Source organism: Phalaenopsis equestris, unplaced genomic scaffold (genome assembly GCF_001263595.1).
Source record: "Phalaenopsis equestris unplaced genomic scaffold, ASM126359v1 Scaffold000840, whole genome shotgun sequence".
NCBI classification, from domain to species: domain Eukaryota; kingdom Viridiplantae; phylum Streptophyta; class Magnoliopsida; order Asparagales; family Orchidaceae; genus Phalaenopsis; species Phalaenopsis equestris.
The window spans coordinates 2,989,051-3,007,271 of record NW_018165280.1 but is presented as its reverse complement, the minus strand read 5'-3'; the positions used below and the strand labels follow the sequence as shown (position 1 = coordinate 3,007,271).

The following is an 18,221-nucleotide window of genomic DNA, read 5'->3' as shown; positions in this document are numbered from 1 at the left end:
ATATTATTATTTTTTATATAATATATATATATATATATATATATATTTGTATTATAAGTTAGTATTTAAATGTTAAAAGTGCATTTGATTCAAACTATATACTTTTCACTTCTTGATTGAAGAAAGGATGTCGACACTAAAGAAATGTTAATATTCTTTATAAATTAATAATATTTTGTATAAATTAATAATATTAATATTATTATTGATTATCATAATTAAACTTAAAGTTTAAATATTGAAATCTTATTTAAAATAATAAAATACAATAATAATTAATAATTAAATTAAAAAAATAATTAAGTTGATAATTGAATAATTTATACTTTATAGTTTATAATTTAAAAGAAGTAATACAAGTGAAGTGCAAACAAGAAATGTCTGAAAGTAAAGCGAGCACTCGTACTTATAATCTATAGTCATATTTTGTTTCTTCGTAACTATTTTGCAGTTAATGATACTTGCACAAATTTTATTTTAATTGATATTTTTATTTATTTATTGGTCACATAGTTAATCATATATGTTTGTAGCTACTTCTCATCAAGTAATAGTTTTATATATATATATATATATATATTGAATGAGATGACCACATAAATGATATGAATATATTGACTGCTTGTATGTGCATGATTGAATATGATGAAGTCACCCATTTGTGGTACTAGCGGGGATTCTTGAGATATTTGTGCACGTAAATAAAAAAATGATATTGATATTGAAGTATCTTAATTGATACAATTTTAGACGGTGCTTTTGTAACGGTTGTACAGACATATCATGATATAAATATGCTATTGATATAGTAAGATTCATTGAATTGTATCATATTCTTAAAATATCAATTGTATATATTGATTTATTAAAAACTTAATTAACATGCATGTTGCTTTCTTTTCTCTTGTATTATTGTTGTTTAGGAATGTAAGTATTCGCTGGCTTTGGTTAGCTCACACTTGTTTTAAATTAACTTTTCAGGTGAATTAGTTTATTAAAAGTTGAGCAATAGAAGAGATAATGTTTATAGAAGATGCAAATGATCTGTAATGAGATAAATTTAATTATACTGTTTTAATTTAATTAAATTAGTAGATTTTTCATTTGTTAATGTTAGTTATAGAGAATAAATATGAAAAATTTATTTCCCAAAGTCTGAACGTCGGTACCCCTTTGGTTAGTTCCAAGCACCGGGCTTGGTCGTGACAAGATCCTCACGAACCTTGATGAGAGATGAGAACTTAAGACATGTAGCTCTGATGCCATGACCAACAATGTTTGATACGCAAGTTGGCTGCCCTCCTATAGAGGGTTGTACTTATTGTTGACTGATTTGCTCAATTAGATTCACCCTTAGAAGACAAAAATATTTTCATTCATAATCAATGAATATTTACATTCATGCTATTAATTATACCTATTTCTAGCCATATTTTATAAGCATTAATTAATTTTGTAAATTAATATTTATATTAATGGATATCAAGTTGATATAATTGTCCTTTTTTTGGCAATTTTGTAAATTAATATCTATATTAATGGATATCGCGTTAATATAATTGTCCTTTTTTTGCAATCTTTGTTACACAAGTTTTTTCTCTCCCAACTGCTCCAATGATCTCATGATCAAAATCAACACTGGCCATTACTTCAAACTTTTTTTTTTTTTTGAAGGTTGGGACTTTCCTTTACATTGTCTACAGTGGTTGTATTATGTAGGAACCATAATTGTCATTTACATTAGTCTTGATCTATTGATTTCTACATTATACTTGCAAATATTTCAAACAAATGTGATTCAAGCTCTGAATATAAATTTTAAAATATAAAATTTTAAATATCAAAATAAAAAACTGAGAACTCACAAGATTAAGTTTGCCCAAGTCCTCGGCCTCAGGAACATTTTGCTGACCACAAATTTTAAGGACCTCTTCTCGCACTTTCTGCTGCCAATCTGGATATAATGCTAGCAATATTAGTACCCATGTTAAGAAGTTAGCCCCTGTTTCTTTTCCAGCAAAATAGAATGCTTTGCATTCCTCTATGATTTCTTGTGTCTCAATCCTCTCTTCTCGTTTTTGATGCTTTTTAGCAGATATCATACGATTAAGCAAATATCTTGAGTTTTTATCAGTATCTCGGTTTGATTGAACAAGTTTCTTTAACAATTCTTGTATCTCCTTATCTATTCTCCACATTCTTTTGTTTGACTCCGTAGGTAGGAATCTGCATACAGAAAACAGCATAAATGAAGATGAAGTCAGTGAAAGAATGTTTATATTCTCAATTATCTATGGAAGGTTAGAGCCAAATGGTTCATACTAAAAAATTAGGGCCTTCTTTTACTTTTTTATAATTCTTGAATACAATAATTCAATGTGTTAGAATTTAGAAATTTGAAAGTAAAAGTTCTGGAAGTTCAATAAGGGTCCAAAGTTGAGCCTAATACATGAATTACGTGATCCCAACCTAGCCATCAACTTTGACACAACTTATTAAGAGGAGTGTAATATCATGAATTGTAGATTGGCCTAATATATTTATGGATAGACACCCATTAACCAAAAAATTATTTATAGTATATTTTAATTGTGAGAAATTAAGGCACTAAGATGAATGCCTGTTAAAATAAGTAGAGTAAAAATAATTATATTAGAGAAATGATGAAGAATATCACCTATTCATGATACCATAATAAAAACAGATTTAAATAATTTTGATAAGTAGCAGAAGATGCATTATACTTAATAATGCATGATATTTTAGGATTTAGAGTTTTTGACACAACTAGATGATGCACTTCGGTTTAGAAATTCATAGTTTAAAAGCCTGCCAATCAAATCACAACATTTAATGCAATCAAGAAAGTGCACCAAAGTCACGGAAAATGATAATTTAATGGATGTTCAATGTGAAATTGAAACAACAAAAACCATAATTTGATTAATATTCACTCTACAAAAGGAAATTCAACTGTAACAGATTTAGCTAATATCAATCACTTTTGCAAAAGCTTGTAACAAATTATTTAAAAGAAAATAGAACATGGAAAAAAATCATCAAATAGGGAAAATTTTTGGCCTCATTGCTTTTCGGTCGAAGGACACACAAAGATGAAGAGAAATTATTGTTTTTATGAAGCAAAAAAAGTGCTTTTTATGCCTTATGTTTACAATTATAAACATTAATCTTTACTCCATGTGCCTTCAACACATACAATTCAAATCCCAAAACATGTAATTCACAGCCAACCAATGCACTATAGACTCAACAAAAGATTTGCTACAACTGATTTTATTAAAATCAATCACAAATTCACAATTGTAAACCAATAGCAAATCATTTAAAAAATTTAGACCCTGAAAAAAAATCGCTGAGGAAAAAAATTGGCAAGCCTTGCCTGAAAATTAATATTTGCTCTTCTTGCATTGCGCTCAAAGCATGTACACAAGATTGAATTGAATCATTCATTTTTTGAACCCAAAATGTTCTTTACATACCTTAGGTGTTGAAGTTTGTATGCATTACTCTCCTGGTTGGCTACCTTGGCACAATTCAAATCCTAGTTGGCTACAGCGCTTTTTGGAATCTTTTTTTTGATGATTTAAATTCTATTATTGAAATATTCATATTTGAATTTCTTCAGGAAAGAAAACATCTATAATCACTTCTTGAGCCAAATCCGCTATTATGGCATGCAGATTTACTTGCCACTTGTGCTTGCTAACTGGTATTTATTTCCTGCTCCTAGATGATCTTCTAGAATGTCTCATTCTCTAAATTGTTATGACTTTCACATAACATGGACTTTAATTCTTATTCCTTCATGTTATTAAAAAACTAATAAACATGATTGTTCCAAAAGATGCTATACCTCAAGGAGTTTGGGCTCTTGAGGATCATTATACAATATGAATTAATTAGTGTTCTTCAAAAGGTCATATGATGCAAATGAGTTTTCCTCAGTCAAACTTCACTCTGATGTACTTAAATCACTAGAAGGCACAATTGGTTGTGTTAGTATTTCACTTGTATCAAATCAAATGCCTAATATTCCTATCATTTCAAACTTCTTGCAACTACAAGTGAGCTCGGAATTGACTTTTTCAAGTTTCACAGTCCAATGCTTGTTTGCTCCTTGGTTATCCAAATTTTTACAATATATTCTAAGTCACTCTCTGGAAAGCATTCAAATGCCAGTCCACAAAGCCCATCTAATAACCGTTGCTGGAACATGGAGTAAAGCTTTCTCGAATAAAAGGTGACAGCTTGCCTAAAAAATGGGTTGCCTTTACCACGGGCGTAATGAGCGATTGACGTTTTTGATATTTTCATTCTTCTCATTTCGGCACCATGATTTCATAATATTTTCAAGACCAACAAAACAATCAACGAGGTTATGACTTTCAATGAATTTTTTTACGGTCCAATTTCCTTCTACATCGATGACATATCTAACCATTAATTGACATCCAGTCCTCGTGTCTGTTTTTCTGAAATTCACAGTATCTGTCAGACTTGATTTCTTCTTGTGACCAGCCTTTCCGCAAATAAAATCTTTAGTTTTAATCTTCTTCTAGTGGTCAATAGCTGCTATAATTCTTCCTAACAGAAAAATCTACGTGATGTGTATAGGCACAGTAGCTTTCATATGCTTTTTGATCATTTTGCACAACAGTGCGAAGAAACGTTTCTACGATTGGATCATTGCAGTGCACATCACCACCCTAATTTAAAGATGGTCAGATAGATATAATGCAAACAATAACGACAAAATAACACTACAAAAAGAATACAATTAACATCACCATAACACTAACACCACCACAATAATACAATCCCTAAACAATAACACCACTGTAACGCTAGAAAAAACTAAACAATAACATCATATAACACGTTAATAACACGACAGTAACACGATAAAAATACCTAAATAATTCAACAATAACACTACTAGGACAATGCAATCCATAAACTCTAAACGATAACACTACATCCTAAGCCCTGACAATAACACCACTATAACACTAGAAAAAACTAAACTATAACATCACATAACACTTAAATAACACGAGAATAATACAACAATAATACAAAGATAACATTATTAAAACAATACAATCCCTAAACCCTAAACCATAACAATAACATCACTATAACACTAGAAAAACTATACCTAAGCATCACATAACATCCCAATAACATGATAATAATACAACAATAATATCAAAATAACACCACAATAAAACCACTAGGACAAAACAATCCATATACTTTAAACGATAACACTACACCCTAAGCCCTAACAATAACACCACTATAACACTAGAAAACTAAACTATAACACCACATAACACCTCAATAATACAACAATAATACGACAATCATACAACACAAAACCATAAATAAAACAAACCAAAAAAACACAACTCTAGCACTATACTAATCCTCAAACCTAAACTAAAATAACAAACCTAAACTCCAGTATAACACAAAAAATAACAACACACTAACAAAACAATTAGAACCAACATAACAAAGCAATGCAACAGTAAAATAAACCCCTCAACTAAGCAAAATCACCTATGATTTAAGCTTCTCGACATTATTTAATGATTCCATGATTAATATTTTTTCATCTTCGGAGGAATAGAACGCACCAGCTCGACAGAATCCGCTTGTTTTGGACTGGCGGCGGCATAAAGTGAGACATAAGACTTTTGGCGGGATTATCTATACGAACAAAAAGTCACTTTTTCACTTCTTGGGCTGGAGTCGGGTTTCGGACGGGCCGGGTCGCCTGCTTTAATTTATTTATTTTACATCCTGTTGTGGTGGGTCCCAAAATTTCACATGACGAGCTTGCATAACAATTTATATCAGAGCCAGATCGACGCGAATTCGGAGTTGGATCAGTGCAGTTTCGGAGACGTGCGACTATTCTAGCAAATTCGCAGATGCAAGGCAAAGAGATCAGAGCTATTTGGGTTACGAGATATGGTTGAGCTATGAATAATATCATGTCGTCAAATACCCCAACATCTACCATGGCGGTGAAAAGGACGTTAATTCATCGGTTGGTTATATATTCCGTTAAGAGCGATAAGATGAGATCTGATGGCAAAGGAAATTTTGGTATGTGACGATGCGAGATGATGAATGCGTTGTGCTCTTTGAATATGAAGAAAGTTCTTGATATCGATGAACGTCCTGAAGAACTTTCAGAAAGATATTAGTTGAAGATGAATCATAATGCTTATTAGGGATGTAAACAAGTCGAGCCTGAGCGAGCTCAGGATTGGCTCGTGTTCGGCTCTTTTGAAATTGACTCGCGTTTGGAATTAGCTTGTGTTTCAATGACTCGTAAATAGTGTGTTCGTGTTTAGCTCGAAAAATTTATTCATGTTCGTGTTCGACTCGAAATTGACTCGTTATAATATAAAATTAGTATAATAATTAATTTCTAAAATAAAATTAAGATAATAAATTTTCTAAAACAATTGTTTGTATAAAAATTAATTAATTATAATTTATAATATTTAATTTTATGAATATTTATTATGTGTGTGTATTCTCACCAATTCGAATCGAACACGAGAGAACAAATTTTTGTTTGTGTTTGGTTCGTTTATATTTCGAGCTTAAAAATTTGTTCGTGTTCATCTCGTTAGGCCTAACGAACGAGCCGAACACGAGCAACGAGTCGAACACGGGTTGTTCGCAAACAACGAGCTAAATTGACAACCCTATTGCTTGTGAATTGATCCAAAATTGTTGATCTTAGGAGATCAAATACGAAGTGGTGATGAAGTTTTCTGCATGAAAAGTATTGAGGATGCTAGAGAACAAATATCTCTTGAAAAGTGTGGAGAATCATCCTCTTATGACGTGTAGACTTTACAAATTTCAAACGAGACGTGATGTTAGTATTGATGATCACTTGAATGATTTTACAAATTTTTTGACAGATATGTTAAATCTAGATGATAAGATTGAAGATGAAGACAACACTTTTTTTTTTGTTCCCAGGTGAGTAAAAAAACTTCATGATGACACTCATTCATGAGAATAAAGTCTTAAATTATGGCAATGTTGAACCATGAGAAGACAATAAGTCTGCAAAGACGGAGCCGACTCAGACACTTATACTCCAACACGACAGATCTGAGAAGAAGGAGAATTAAGCAAAAAAGGGTGACAACGACTATAATTATCAAGAACGGGACAAATCTCGTGGGCGCAATATTGAAAAAAAATTGCGCTCTTTCTATTCAGAGATTGACAATTGAAAGAAAGTTTATCCAAAGTTGAAGAAGGGAAAAAGAGTTTCCTCTAAGGCGAAAGACAATCTTATTGTGGAGAGGTGTGATGAGATAGATTCAGATGTATCGTTATCTGCAGTTTTTCACAGTTTGTGTATAAATGATTCATACTGAATTTTGGGCACAGGTGCTATTTATCGCACTTGTCTTCATCGAGAGTAGTTTTGTACGTACAAGAAGCCTGATAACGGTGTAGTGATTATGGGCAACGATCAAACGTATCGTACTATTGGTGTAGAGAGTAGGATGCATGATGGTACTGTGAGGGAGCTCACTGATAATATATATGTTCTAGATATCATAAATAATTTATTGTCAGTTGGGGCTTTGGAAGCCAAAAGCTACATGATAGTTTTTAAGGCAATAGTTCTGAGGATATGTCGCAGAGCACTGTTAGTACAGTGATTGTATCGTCTACTATTGTTGGTGATCCTTTTGACACCATTACATTGTGCCACATACAACTAACACATGATGAGAGGTTTCATTTAAGACTTTGGTGAGACAAGAATTGATCAAATGAGCGAGCACTTGCAAGCCCGATTTATGTGAACATTATGTGTTTGGTAAAAAAACAAGTATCATTTGGTACTTTCATCCACAGTACTAAAAATATTTTATAGTATGTTCACAAAGATGTTTGGGACCCGATGAAGATGACATCACTCGACAAACAAAGATACTTTGTCTCTTTTATCGATAATTATTCAAGATATGTTTAGGTGTACACTATGAAGCGCAAGAGCGAAGTGTTGAAAATTTTCATGATTTGAAGAAGTGGATTGAGATTCAGACTATTAAAAAGATCCAGTATATTAGATCAGACAATTGGGATGAACACACATGAGATGCTTTCTTGTAAGTATGTCATAGAGCTTAATAGAGCATCTCACTTCACTGTTCGAGAGACATTGTAGCAGAACGGGTGACTGAGAATGAACCGAACTTAAGGGGAGAAAGTTTGTTGTATGTTGTCCAATGCTGGGTTGGATACTTTATTGGGCCAAGGTCATAAATTATGCTTATCATTTGGTGAGTCGCCTATCTTCTGTAGCTATTGAAAATAAGTTCTCAAAAGAGCTGTGGTTGGAGCATTTTGCTAGAGATTATAAGTACATTGGGGTGTTTGAGTGTCCATCTTACTATCACGCGCAAAATGATAAATTGAAATCATGAGCAATGAAGATGATCTTCATTTGTTTCAAATGTGGAGTCAAGACCTTCAAATGTTATGATCAGACAAAAATGAATACTTTCATTAGCAGAGTTGTTAAATTTGACGAGGCAAACTTGTTGAAGCCTCAAGTTTCGAAGCAGGTGAAGAGTTCTTTTGGGACCACAAATATGCAATAGAAGTTGAAGTTTGATGTTGCTTCATATGTTCCACAGAGTTAGTCCATTCCTATTTTGGTATTTGATTTAGGTACAACTTCGAAGGTACCTATTGATAGTGTTCAGGAGGAGATGTATGATGTTAAAGATGGGTCTTTGTTCACGAATCTATTGCTAGGAGTAGGATCAAATGCAATGTCCCAAAATTAGCTTGGTTAAGGGATCACATAGCATTTGCACTTTAGGCCACAAATGCTAATGCTCATTGTTACTATAAGGTAGTTGAGGAGAACTCGGATGAGTTTTGGATAGTGGCAATGGATGAAAAGATGAAGTTTCTTTGAAAGAATGCTACCTGGAAGTTTGTGAAATTTCCTCTGGGAAAAAAAGTTATTGGGTGCAAATGAGTGCATACAAAGAATAAATGATCTCATGAAGCTGGTGTGCGGTACAAGAAAATGTTAGTGATAAAAGTTTTGCGCAAAGGGATTGATTATAGCCTGATGTTCTTCCAAGTAGTCAAGCATTTCTCAATCCGCATTCCTTTAATACTTTTAGCACAATACATTCTAATTTTGGAGTAGCTTGATGTGAATACTATGTTACTACATAGGGAATTATAAGAAAAGATATATATGTTATAGCCGTCTGGATATGAAGCCTAAATAAATTTGATTCGCAGACTGAATAAAATTTTTATATGGGTTGAAGTAGTCACCACGACACTGTTATAAAAATTTTGAACAATTCATGATGAGACAAGAGTACACAATGAACAATTACAACCATTGTGTATAATTTAAAAAGTTGGTCATTGGTGAGTGCATCCACTTGCTTCGATATGTTGATGACACGTTTGCATCTGTCAATTAGATCGGGGTTGATACGATGAAGAAGAAATTGTCCAAATATATCTAGTGGAGTTGGGTGAAACTCATATAATTCTTGACATAAAGATTCTTATGTCAGGTTACATAGGCAACTAACTTTTTGTGTTAAAACTCATTTGACAATCTATCTGGAAGTGAGAGATGAAGTGGGAATTGTTTTATTAGATGTTTTATTAGTATAAGCACTAAATTGGTCATTTTCCATTTTTATTAGTGTCACGATGCTCTTATTTATATTAAAGATTATGGCTGATTTTATTGTGTAGTTGTAACTTTATTTCCACCTTTTCTTTCTCCACACCCGTTTATAGTGAAATAACCCCTCCACGTGGATATGGATTTGCGCCGAACTACGTAAATCACACCGTGTTTAATTGTTGTTTGCTGTGTGATTTTGTTTTCTACATTATTTTGCACAAGTGTTAAAGTGTAAATATCAGTAAATATCAGCAGACTTTAGGTGTTAGATATGTAAATTCATAAGAATTGTTTGGTATGTTTATAAAATTCCAAGAAAATATTGTTCGAAATAGAAGTTACGAGATTACAGATATGTTTTGTTGCTGAAAATCATTTTCAGCAATTTATTTTGTTGTAACATATATGTGTTATTGTAGGCGGATCCAGCATGGAGTCATTCACCGCCACAGTGAGTCTAGCCCATTTAACTATTTTTTTTCACGTGAGATCTTCATCCCTCTTTATGTCATGATTGAGAATTAAAAAAATTACAACTGATATATAAAGAGTTGAGAGTTTAAATAACTCCATGAGATTTGTTTTGTGAAGATATTTTCAATTTATCAATGTCATAGTGCCAGCTGTTAGTGACGTCATTTTATTTTTTTATTTTTATCTTTTTATACAAGTTTTATATTCCATGTCATTGAACTTATTGTGGCCCCAATTATTATTGTTATTTTAAATCTGCCCCAGTTATCTTTTAGCCCACTTATCCCATCAGGTAAGAATTGAGTCACTCCTTCACCCCTCTTTATTTCATGATTAAGGATAAAAGAATCATAAAAACTGATGCATAAAGATTTGGAGCTCAATTAGTGTTATTGCACAAATTGTAAAAAACTATGAGACAATTATCAATATTATATTTCCAGGCTGTTATTTAGGTCATTATATTTTATGTGACTGAACTTATAGTGCCCCCAGCTTTTTTTTTAAATTATAAATCTGCCCGTTAACTGACCTTAGATTGTATGCATGTCTGTAGATAAATTGCATCATTACGAATCAAGTAAATGTTGCTTTACACATAGAGACACCACACAATTTCTACGTATTTACATATCTACACCTAAACTTTGCCTTTTATGTTTATACCACTCATTGCTTCATATCACACAAAAAAGATCACTATTTTTAACTTTTAAGAAGTGAGATAACACCTTTTCATTCATTGGTAAATTGGCATGTATGTAAAAATTGAAGTTTTGGTGTTAGACATGTAGATACATCGGAATTTAGTGTTAAAACTCATTTGGTGTTAGACATGTAAATACATAGGGTTTACATAAGCAACTAACTTTTTGTGTTAAAACTCATTTGGCAATCTATCTGGAAGTGAGAGATGAAGTGAGAATTGTTTTATTAGATTTTTTATTTGAATAAGAGCTAAATTGGTCATTTCCCATTTTTATTAGTGTCATGATGCTCTTATTTATATTAAAGATTATGACTGATTTTAGTGTGTAGTTCTAACTTTATTTCCACCATCGTTTCTTTCTCCCCACCCGTTTATAGTGAAATAACCGCTCCACGTGGATATGGTTTTCGCCGAACTACGTAAATCACACCGTGTTTAATTGTTGTTTGTCTTGTGATTTTGTTTTCTACATTATTTTGCATGAGTGTTATAAGTGTAAATATCAGACTTTAGGTGTTAGATATGTAAATACATAAGAATTTAGTGGTATATATATGTAAATTTTATCATCAAACTTATAGTAGATAAATTGCATGATAATGAATGAAGGATAAGTATAATATGTTTATTACCTGAAACCAGGAATATAAACTTGGCGTATAGCATGAGAAACATTAATCATTTGCTCTTCCTGGAGCTGAAAAATGCGCTTTCCCTCATCATAGCTGCTACCAAACGCAACCCTGGAGATGACTTCTGCTGTGAAGTTGTGAAGCTCTTTGTGTACTTCTATTTCAAATGTTGTCTTTCCTTCGTTCTCTTTATCCCATTTCTTCACCATCCTCATTGTGCTCTCTACCATTACTGGTACCCACTCCTGTTACATATAATATATATCATCACTGGATTGAATTGTGTATGAAGATTTTTCCTTTTTTTTTTCTTAGGAAAACTTTATTTATATGTATTTTAGATCATTTTTTAAAATATATTTGAATGATTGAGATTTAATAAAAGGTGTGATCAATTTAGGTATCTCGGGCGTATTGTTCAAAGCGATGGTGTTATAGATGGGGATGTTAATAGTAGAATTCAAGTTGGTTGGTTGAAGTGGAGGAATGCTTTGGGCTTATTGTGTGATAGAAAAGTAATGCTTCGATTGAGAGGAAAATTTTATATGATGGTGGTGAGACATGCAATGCTCTATGGCGTTGAATGATGGCCTTTAAAAGAGAAGCATAATACTAAGTTAAGTGTTGCGGGGATTAGAATGATTAGGTGGATGAATGGCTTTACACTTTGAGACAAAATGTGAAATGAATATATCCGTGATAGGGTTGGTGTAGGTGTAGCTCCAGTGATGTAGCTCCAGTGACGGACAAAATTAGAGTCATCTTAGATGGTTTGGTCACATTAAATATCGACCATCTAATGATTTGATTAGAAGAGTAGATGTTTTAAGAAGACAGAGGTAGACCTAGGAAGGCTTGGGCATATTGTATAAAAAATTATCTTAATTTAGTAGAATTAAATGAAAATATGTCACTAAATACGACAATGGAGAAAAATGGTTTATGTAGCCGACCCCATTTAGTGGGATTAAGGCTTTGTTGTTTTGTATTTGAATGATTAAGATTTGAAGTGGATAAAAAGTTATTTTCTACATCCCCAATAATTTTTAGATATTGTAAACTTATTCATTTGAGTATGTTGATTGATTGTATAAGACCTGAGAATAGAAAAAAAAAAATATTAAAAAAATCAGTCCTTTTAAATGACGTTACATATTTGTAGGAATTAGTTTTTTTTTTGGTTGGCTCTAATTAAGTTTACTGAATTTAAATGCTTGGTATGAGATAGACGAAGGAAACTTCCTAGTATAGATATGAACTAGTGGTTAATAAACAAGCTTTGAAAATCTTAATCTACTTTAAAAGAGTAAAGAAGCCCCTTTATTTTATTAGTGGAATTAAGGGAGTCTATATTAAAGGAGGAAGTTTGGACAATTTCCTTTATTTGGGAACAAGGCAATTGGACTCTTTTGAACATTTGGTACGTATGATTCTTGAAATAAGTCGCGCACGTGTGGGGCCCCATTTTTACTATTTCATATAAATTTAACTTTTAATCTAATATTTTAAAGAAAATTATTAATGTTCAATTTTGAAATATGTTGGCAATTCTATAAACTTAAAGATATAAATAGTCGGGCATTATTTTGGCACTCCACATTATTATTTTAGATAGGCTAAAACAAATTATGCATGTTTTCTTATTACTAAAAGAGTATTCTAAGATTCCAAAATAAAAGACATTCAATGATTTTACACACATGAAGAGATAATGGCGGTTCCGCCCTTATTAACATGTTCATCATAGTTCATAAATATAATTAGGCAGCCAGAAATTTAAGACTAATTAAAAATTGTTTAGAAAGCTTTGAAATTAGATTAAAGTTCATTAATTTTTAGCTCTACTTAAGCTCAGATGAAAACAAGAGAATCAAACTTTAGGCTTTCCTAAGATCTCGATCAGATCAAATCAAATCAAAGTCTCTCTCTCTCTCTCTCTCTACTCACTAATCTAATCTTCTATTATCCTTAATACATACATAATTAGTGGCTTATTTGAGTAATTAAAAAGGCATGCATCCTCGGTCTAATCTAACATTTGAATGAAATGAGAGCAATTTTCTATGGCGGCCGCTCATACTTCATTTTCACGTGACGTGTAAATTAAAACAATTAAACCCGACCAACTCCTTATATTTTATTAATTATCTGCAAAATGCGCTCAGTGCTTATTTGTAATGTCATAATTAATAATACTAGATCAACATTAAGTTTATTTAATTACTATTTTTTAAACAATTGCTGCCTAAGCATCAGCCATTAATTCAGTCCCCTTTTCTTCAACCTGTAGGAAGCATAAGTTTAATGCACTAATGATGTTTATTAATTATAATTAATCATTCCAATGCAGCCCATATGATCATTAATTATATTGATTGATTCTTCATTTAGATCTGAATTGAAGCAGTATTAGTTAATTACTAGACACCAGCAATGGTCGATGACTGTGTGTATTAATGCTAAAATGAGATCATATGGGATGGAATTTTTATTTATTAAATTGTAGATTTTTGACAACAAAATATGCTTATAGCACAGCAGTCGCGATGCCACGGAGAGGATCGGGCCTCTGCTGTATCGTTGCATCGCGACCTCGCGTCCGTTGTCCGGACTCCGGACAGAAAAATCGCTCATCTAGTTGGCATATAGACCTATGAAAAATGTTTTCGGAATCAAACCTAGAAGTTTTTAATTTTTTTTTTTGGTGAGGCAATTAAATACATACCTCACAATTATTATATTTATGGAGGTCTACATTGGAGTAGAACTAAAACTGAATATATGGAATGTAATTTTAGTAGTAGTAGCTCTAGTGACAGAAGTGTAACTTTGGGTGATCAAATTATTAAAAGGTGTGAACAATTTAGATATCTCGGGTGTGTTGTTCAAAGCGATGTTGATATAGATGGGGATGTTAATAGTAGAATTCAAGATGGTTGGTGGAAGTGGAGGAATGCTTCGGGCCTTTTGTGTGATAGAAAAGTATCGCTTAGACTGAAAGGAAAATTTTATAAGATGGTGGAGAGACATGCAATGTTCTATGGCTCTGAATGTTGGCCTTTAAAAGAGAAGCATAATACTAAGCTATGTGTTGCCGAGATGAGAATGATTAGGTGGATGAGTGGCTTTATACTTAGAGACAAAATGCGAAATGAATATATTTGTGATAGAGTTGGTGTAGCTCTTATGACAGACAAAATTAGAGAAAGTCGTCTTAGATGGTTTTGTCACATTAATCGTCAACCATCTGATGATCCGATTGGGAGAGTAGATGTTTTAATTTCAACTTATGTTAATAAAGGCAGAGGTAGACCTAGGAAGACTTGGGCTTATTGTATAAAAAAATGTTATTTATTTTTTTAGAACTAAATGAAATATGACACTAAATAGGACGCAATGGAGAAAAAAGATTCATGTAGGCGACCCCACGTAATGGGATTAATGCTTTGTTGTTGTTTTATTATTTACGACACTTCACTACATATGCTCTGTCTTACATGCAATATTATTATTTTGCTATTCCTTACCACGCTTCTGATATGTTTATATAACACTCTAGGACAATAAACGTAGAATATATGTTTAAGATTGAGGCCTTATAACACATAACCATTGTATGTATATATATATATATGTATGTATGTATATATGTATGTGTACATAAATATGTATGGTGTAAAAAAAAGTGATGTTCCAATTATTAAATATAGAAAATCAATATTTTCAAAAAAATGTATCATATATGTATGCATGCACATAAGATATATAAGATGTACATAACATACCTTAACACGCTCCATGTTGAAAGCGGGGCTAATAATCCTCCTATGCTTTGCCCACTTCGGTCCCCTCAACCTAAACAAGCCATCCCCAAGCAAATACTTCACAATAGGAGTCTCCTGCATCCTCTCAAACTCTCCTCCTCCCCCACCTGTATTCAACAGCACCTCCTTCACCATCTCCGGCTCTGCGAAAGCCAGCCGCGGCCGAGTCCCGAACCAGAACAGGAAGGTCTTGCCGTGTGCTGCCGACCATAGCGCGTAACGCGGGTCAACTCGCCACAATATATCGTGGCAGAGTTTCGGCATCGGTTGGGACAGAGCGGCCGCCGCGAGCTTGCGGATGTCGCCGGCGTTGCCGATGAAGGGACGGTAAGGCGGGCCGGTGATGCCTTGGCGACGGAAGTGGAGTTGGGTCCGGCGAGGGATCCATAGGGGAGGAGGAGGAGGAGGAGGAAGGTGGTGGTGATGGGAGGGAGGAGGAGGATAGGGTGCATGGCTTGGTTTGGTTGAAGGAAGTTGAACTTATGATATTGTTTTATATTGTAATGTTTGGTGGTGAGCTTTTTGCAATCATATTTTTGTAATTTTTGTTTGCAAAATTAAATAAAAAAGAAAAATGTAATTGTTTGCAGTGCGTTTCGTATCCATCCGACAAAAAACTAACCTCGACCCACTTTATCTTTGTCTAATTATTATGAAAAATTTAACTCTAATAAAAGCATTAGTTATTAAAACAATTAATAATTTAAATGAAATAATTATATCACACTATTTGATTATTGTATTTATAATTATTTTTGATTCATTTCAATTAGAAATTAATTATACATTTTATGGGGAATGTGAATTTTGTTCTTTGTTGGTTTGACACATGAAGGGGATGGCTTAAAATTTGGATTTTTTTAAATATTTATTAAAGTTAAAATTTTGAGTTGAACGCAGTAAAGAACTGACTTTTTGAAGAACGAATGGTTAACCCAATACTGTAAAAATGACCCAATATTTATAGACTTGCCCCTCCTTTTTATGGAAATATTATAAGGTATTTTAGGTATAAAAAATAAATGAGGCTATGGTTTGGTAGATAAGATTTGTAATCCTTAGGTCGTCAATGCCCGTTCGACCAATTCTGTTGAGTTGGGGCAGCTGGTCGGCTTTGGTGGTCTTGGTTGTTTGAACTTTGGTCGGTCGGCTTGAGTCAACCGATATGTTGTTTTGGCTTGACTATCGACTGTTAATCTGTGGATGAGAAACTCATGTTGTTTGGATGAAACTAGGGTGCTATGCAAAGGATGAATCATCGTAATCTGACAAACAATCTATCATTTTGACAAGACATCTAGCTGGATTGTTCAACTGGTGTTTAATTAGAGACGATAACCTTAGGCACCTTGGAGAGTCTTGCACACTCATGCGAAGTTAATTGTTATATTTGGACGAGAGTTGGACTGGTTCCTTCTCGCATTTCGTTGGGCCTTGATCTTTGACCTGGGGAACCTTCATTTGGTCGACTCCGAATCTTGCTCCAAGGGTAGCTGGAGCTCGTAAACTAAATCCTTTAGTCTTCTCTACATGTGATTCCTAATCTTCTCGGACTGGACCATTTTTTATTGTACTTTTATTTTTTAGTCCGTTGAATTTTCTCGAGATTCGTGTTGAGGCATTGACGGCATGCATATTAAAATTATATTATCATTATTCGTTCGCAGTGTGGAACTCATTTGTATGATTACAAATAATTATTTAATAATAATTTTTTGACATTTTGTAATTAAAATTTTTAAGTAACGGAATCACTAGGCACATTATATAAGAACTAATAATATTCGATTCACATACGTTCTTAAAAATGTTATTTTTGTCATAATTTTAAAAATATAACTAAATTTAATCAATTTGTGAAAATGCCTATGCTAAAAGTTAGAATGATGATATCTTTTGTGAGCGGGTAGAAATGTAAAAGCAAGTTTAATTGTATAAAATATAAATATATAAGAATTGGGTGGTATCTAAGTTAGAGCCCGGTTGCAAAGGCTCAATTAAGAGGGTTTGATTCGGGAATATATTAGGAAGTTTACTAGCATGTTTCTTGAAATCCCCAACATGTCTAATAAGGATGCTCCATTCAATTTCATGGATGGACTTCAATAATGGGCAAAGACTGAGCTTAGGAGACGCGGAGTGCAAGATCTTGCCACTGTCATCGCGGTCGCCGAAAGCCTAGTTGATTACTCAAGAGAGTCCACAAAGTCAAAGGATAAGAAGAGTACATACATAAAAGAGAGGGAAGACAATGATCAACATAAGGAGAAGAGTCGTTGCGAATCAACCCCATCCAAAGCAAGAGACAAGGGAAAGTCTAATAACAAAATGAAACCGCATAACAACCGCTTCCTTGGTGGAGGACCTCATTGGGCAAGGGATTGCCTTTGAAGAATGCTCTAAATTCTCTTCTCGCAAGCCATCAAGAGGAAGAGGTAAGTGATATGACAGCTCAGGTGGAGGCTATACAACTGATGAATGGGATGCAAGCTCCAGCAAAACCCCAAGCGAAGGGTTACTCTTTGTAGAGATGTTAATAGACAGGATGACTACAAGAGCAATGCTGGACACGGGTGCTTCCCATAACTTCATCTCCGTTGAGGAAGTAAAGAGGCTGGGTTTGCAAATGACTAAAGGGGGAGACTCCATCAATGTAGTCAACTCAACAATAAAGCCAATCCATGGGTTAGTCGGAGGAGTGAAGACCAACATTGAAACGTGGTCATGTATCTTAGACTTCTTTGTTATTCTGATGGATTGTGGTTCTAGGGATTAACTTCTTAGATCAAGTAAGAGCCTTCCCAATGCCCTTTGCGAATAACATGTGCATTATGGAG

At 33.3% G+C, this 18,221-nt stretch overlaps 1 protein-coding gene and 1 long non-coding RNA gene across 2 annotated transcripts; one reads left to right on the top strand and one right to left on the bottom strand.

Moving 5' to 3' along the window:
* Positions 1-1,703: 1,703 nt before the first annotated feature.
* LOC110031569 (cytochrome P450 734A1-like) lies at positions 1,704-18,096 on the bottom strand. Its single transcript, XM_020734818.1, has 5 exons — positions 17,854-18,096; positions 17,421-17,562; positions 15,346-15,863; positions 11,561-11,805; positions 1,704-2,226 (listed from the first exon to the last, which is right to left on the bottom strand). The coding sequence occupies exons 1-5, from the start codon at positions 18,094-18,096 to the stop codon at positions 1,767-1,769; spliced, it is 1,608 nt and encodes a 535-aa protein (XP_020590477.1). The 3' UTR covers positions 1,704-1,766.
* LOC110031763 lies at positions 3,537-10,335 on the top strand. The gene is made up of 2 exons (XR_002294769.1): positions 3,537-3,730; positions 10,165-10,335. It is a non-coding gene; the product is annotated as an uncharacterized LOC110031763 (long non-coding RNA).
* Positions 18,097-18,221: the final 125 nt, after the last annotated feature.